Source organism: Octodon degus, unplaced genomic scaffold (genome assembly GCF_000260255.1).
Source record: "Octodon degus isolate 3935 unplaced genomic scaffold, OctDeg1.0 scaffold00153, whole genome shotgun sequence".
NCBI classification, from domain to species: Eukaryota; Metazoa; Chordata; class Mammalia; order Rodentia; family Octodontidae; genus Octodon; species Octodon degus.
Window position 1 is genome coordinate 1,175,625 of NW_004524729.1, and position 3,985 is coordinate 1,179,609.

Here is a 3,985-nt window from a genome sequence, read left to right on the forward strand (position 1 = left end):
GGCCTGGAAAACCCCAGCTGGACAGTCTTGATCAAAGTTCATTTAAAACGGGAGTAGGGTGACCAAGGGACTATCCAGCGATGGCCAACACAGGAAGATGGCTCAGAGCCCACAACCCCCGCCCCTGCACCCCGAGTCTCTCCTTTTCCCCCCTCCTCCCTTCTGTCCCCTGACCGTCCCCTCCGCCCACTGCATTAGAGCCCCTTCTAATTCCCCAGGGCCCCTCCGCCCTCTTTTGGAGTATATGTTCCTTCCTACTTGAATCCCTTCTTTACTTGGCACCAAACTGGTTTACGGCTTTCTGTCCCTGTCTGTATTTCCTAGGTGCTGTCCACTTCCATTCTATCTGTCGCCACACACACAGGAAGCCCACATCTCTGCCACAGTGAGCCAGGGGCTTTGCCTAGTGCCGTCAGCTGTGCCTGCCTCGATTTCCCCGCAGAGAACTTGCTTTTCCTTTCCCACCCAGAATATGATGGGGGCTTCGGCATCAGTTTGGAGAGTGGTCACCTCCTCCAGGAAGCCCACCCAGAGGCTTCAGCCCCCGCATCTTGGATGAGCCTGAGCTCCAGGCACTATTTAGTACAGGCTGTAGCAGCCAGCAAGGGTATGACTCTGGCCTGGTGGCCGAGCCAGGGGGTAGGAGGGATGTGTGGGTCCTAATGGCATTGCACCAGGCTGGCAGGGCCCCTTTTTTCTCCTACCTGCGTGTCAGCTGGGGACCTTAAGAGAACGGCCACATACCACATGCCACCCCACTCCTCCCCTGGGGCAAGCACCCCTCAGACCACGTTGAGTCTGCCTGGGGAGAGCTCCGTGTCCCCTGGGGTGACAGGGACTCACACTAACAAGGGCTGCTTGCTGCAAGCAGGGGCCAGACCTAGACAAGCTGAGAGCTAAACAGTCACACTTTACCCGGAACAGCTCCTTCAGTCTCTTGGGGAAAAGTTTCAGGCATTCTTCAGCAGTTATAAAGTGGTTGTTCAAGTAATTTTTTGAAGAAATCGGAGTCTGGGGTGGCGTTGCAGCCGGCCCACTTGTTTTAGTGTCTGAAACAGTGGCATAAATCACAAGACGTCCATTAGCGCTGTGTCTGCCTCTTTATCTCTACTCCAAAGCTTTCTTTCCTCCCCGGACCGTATTAAATGCTCTCGGCCAGGGTGAACGCGGCATCGAGTGTGCTGTGCACGACCAGCCTGCTTTCTGTCCCAGGTCTTAGAAATGCTCCTTCTATTACAAGTGGCATTTGTTCCCAGGCTACCGGGACATGCGGCCTGGGTGTCCTGGAGTCTACACTTGCCTGGAGTCTCTGTTTTTCCTCGAAAGCCAGAACCCTGTCTTGCTCATCCACCTCCTGGCTCCCAGAGAGGATTCCACCCTCCTCTTGGTCCCTAGAATCATGTCCTGAGGACAGCAGGGTGCTTCATCCCCACTCGTCAACAGGTATTTCCTGGGCATGTGTCTGCTCCCTGCCACGCTGGGGGATCCACGTGGTCCTTAGTTCTTTAATGACCCAAACAAGCAGCAATCTTAAACATGCCTTGTCTAAGCATCAGACAACATGTCGTGTGTTCTGTGCAGAGCAGAAGGTGGGGTGCGCAGGTCCCCCCAGCTCTGCAGTCAGCACAGCTGAATCCAGGCATGGCCTGCCGGGTCCTCTGCTCATCCACGGCATCCTACTTCTGCCTCCCTTAACATGGGGGTGGCCTCCACCTGAAACCCAGCAGCGCCCCTCTGGCCAGGGCATCAGAGCATGGCCTTGCCCACGGCAGACTGGACCCTGGTACGTGGTCATGGATGCCATGCTGGGTGTGGTCTGCAGGAGATGGGGCGGGGTGCTTGAAGGTTGCTGCGTCGTCTGGTCCAGGTTTAAGCTCGGCCTCTGGTGCACCCCCACCCCAGAGCAGGGCCTGGGCACCATGTGCAGACACCCTGAGCCCTCAGTGGTGCCCACCACTGACCCCAGCAGGGTTTCCCCAGCTGGCTCTCCCTCCCTGCAGGCTCTGGCAGTTGGGGGCTGATACAGCCAGGCTGCTGGGAGGAGTGGGGGGTCAAGTGGGTGGGGCAAGAGCAGAGCAGGGAGCCTCGGCAGCCTAGGCCTGAGGGGGGTGTTCACCCCACATACCCTGAGCCCCATTGCTCCCCAGAAAGGAGGCACAGGGCAGAACACACGGGGGAGGTGTGCACCGCCCTGCTTCCTCTCCCTCCTTATGTGGCCCTTCACGGGTGTGCACCACATACCCAGAGAAGCCAGGCTCCCAAAGGCCGCTCGACCAGCCCGTTGCCAACAGGGTGCAGCTGCCCTCCGGCTTGTCAGACCCCAAGGTGGTAGGGCTGTGTGGGGCCCAGGCACTGAACAGGCCGGGTCTCTGAAGGAGCCGTGGTCACCTCCCACAGCCAAGGCCACTGGGGCCGGCAGCCATCCTGCGGGGCACCCACAGCAGAGAGGAGGCCCAGCCTGGACCGCAGCTGTGAATTCCCGGGGTTCCCGGGCTTTGTGTCCAGATCCTGCCCTGCCCCCACAGCAAGGATGGGCTTCCTGGTTTCCTCACCGCTTTGGGGCCTGTAGGGACCATGGCTAGGGGATCTCTTAGATAAATCTCCAGGTCCCCATCTGTCAATAGGGAGGCCTGCCACTCGCCTGGCCTGTGGGTGTCACTAATGCAAGGTAGCCAGAATCTTTCTGTGGAGAAAACCTTAGGGCATTGGGTGTGATTGAGAAAACAGGCTTTGGGGTCAATCTAGGACCAGGTGCACTCCAGGTGAGTGAAGGACCACCCAGGCCAGCTCCACGTTTCCTGCCAAAATGCCCATTCCCGGCCCCAGAACACACACTGGCTGGACAGCAGGGGCAGTGCCCTCGACCTCAGCTGCCTGCTGGCACTGGCAGGATGGGTTCAGGGTGTGCGCAGCTGCCTGTACCTTCGAATCTCTCTACGAAGTCCAGGTAGCTCATTCCCTCCTTCTTATAGCCAATTTTCGTAGCCAGGAGCAAGTACTGGGTCTCATCCATGGGCATCCTGCTGTCTTCTAGTACCTGGCAGGGAAGAGGGGGTGGCAGAGAGCAGTTAGGTTGGTGCCAGCACCCCTACTCCGCTGAGCTCCTCCTTCCCGGGACTTTTACTGGTTTGTCCCCACCCTCAGGCCTGTATTTGTTGACTGCATGGGTGAACAAAGAAAGGAGCCAGCATCACCTGCCCACGTGAGTCGGCGTGGCACATGGGCACACAGGAGCTCTGTGTGGCACCAGGCCCACGCGGCTCTGCGTGACACCAGGATTGGTAGAGCCCCATGCACCTGGGCCCTGCGTTCACAGCAATTCAGCAGAGTGCTGGGGGGCCCTGCCGCCCATTCACCCCCATTTACAGCTGCTGTCACTGCAATCTGCGTTCACATGGAGGAAATAGACACAGTAAGGCAGGACAGTTTGAGGAGGGAACACATGATTTTCATCGTGACCAGTGGCCGCAGTGGGAACCCTGTGGCTGTTTGACAAAGGGCGGTCCACAGCACCTTCCTCCCTCCCCCTAGCTGGTCCCCCTGCTGGTCCCATTTCCCGACAGGGCCTGAATGGGACTTAGGCAGGCTTGTGTGATGGGAACCCTGGGCCATCTTTGCCACCTGCATGTAGCCTCAGGCCTCAAACCACGTACTGCCAGAGAGCTGGGCCCTATGACAGCACCCAGAGACCGCTGCTCTGCAGCCCATAGACAGCTTGGTTGCTCGCTTTAAAAAATAACTTGATGTTTTGAAAACAATTGCACATGAATTATTCATGGCAAATTTCTCCTGCTTAGTCCTTTCACAAAAACATATGTAATGGAAAGAGGGAGAATGTCTGTAGGCAAATGTTTCCCAGCCTGGAGGGCTGTGAGCGTGGGAAGAGGAACAGGCCTCAGGTGGCCGTCCCTGTGCTGGCCCAAGGGGCAGGTGCACAGCACATTGTCAGGGCTTTCCAGGCTGCCCACAGACAGGGACATGGCCC

The 3,985-nt window shown here is 58.0% G+C and overlaps 1 protein-coding gene across 1 annotated transcript in view; it reads right to left on the minus strand.

Annotated features, from left to right (window-relative positions):
* Positions 1-3,985, minus strand: part of Efcab6 (EF-hand calcium binding domain 6) — a 94,450-nt gene that overhangs the window by 77,379 nt on the left and 13,086 nt on the right. Inside the window, exons 5-6 of the mRNA XM_023702548.1 lie at positions 2,923-3,037; positions 916-1,049 (exon numbers count right to left, since the gene is read on the minus strand). Of these exons, the coding sequence (XP_023558316.1) occupies positions 916-1,049; positions 2,923-3,037 (249 nt within the window). The remainder of the gene's footprint in view (positions 1-915; positions 1,050-2,922; positions 3,038-3,985) is intronic.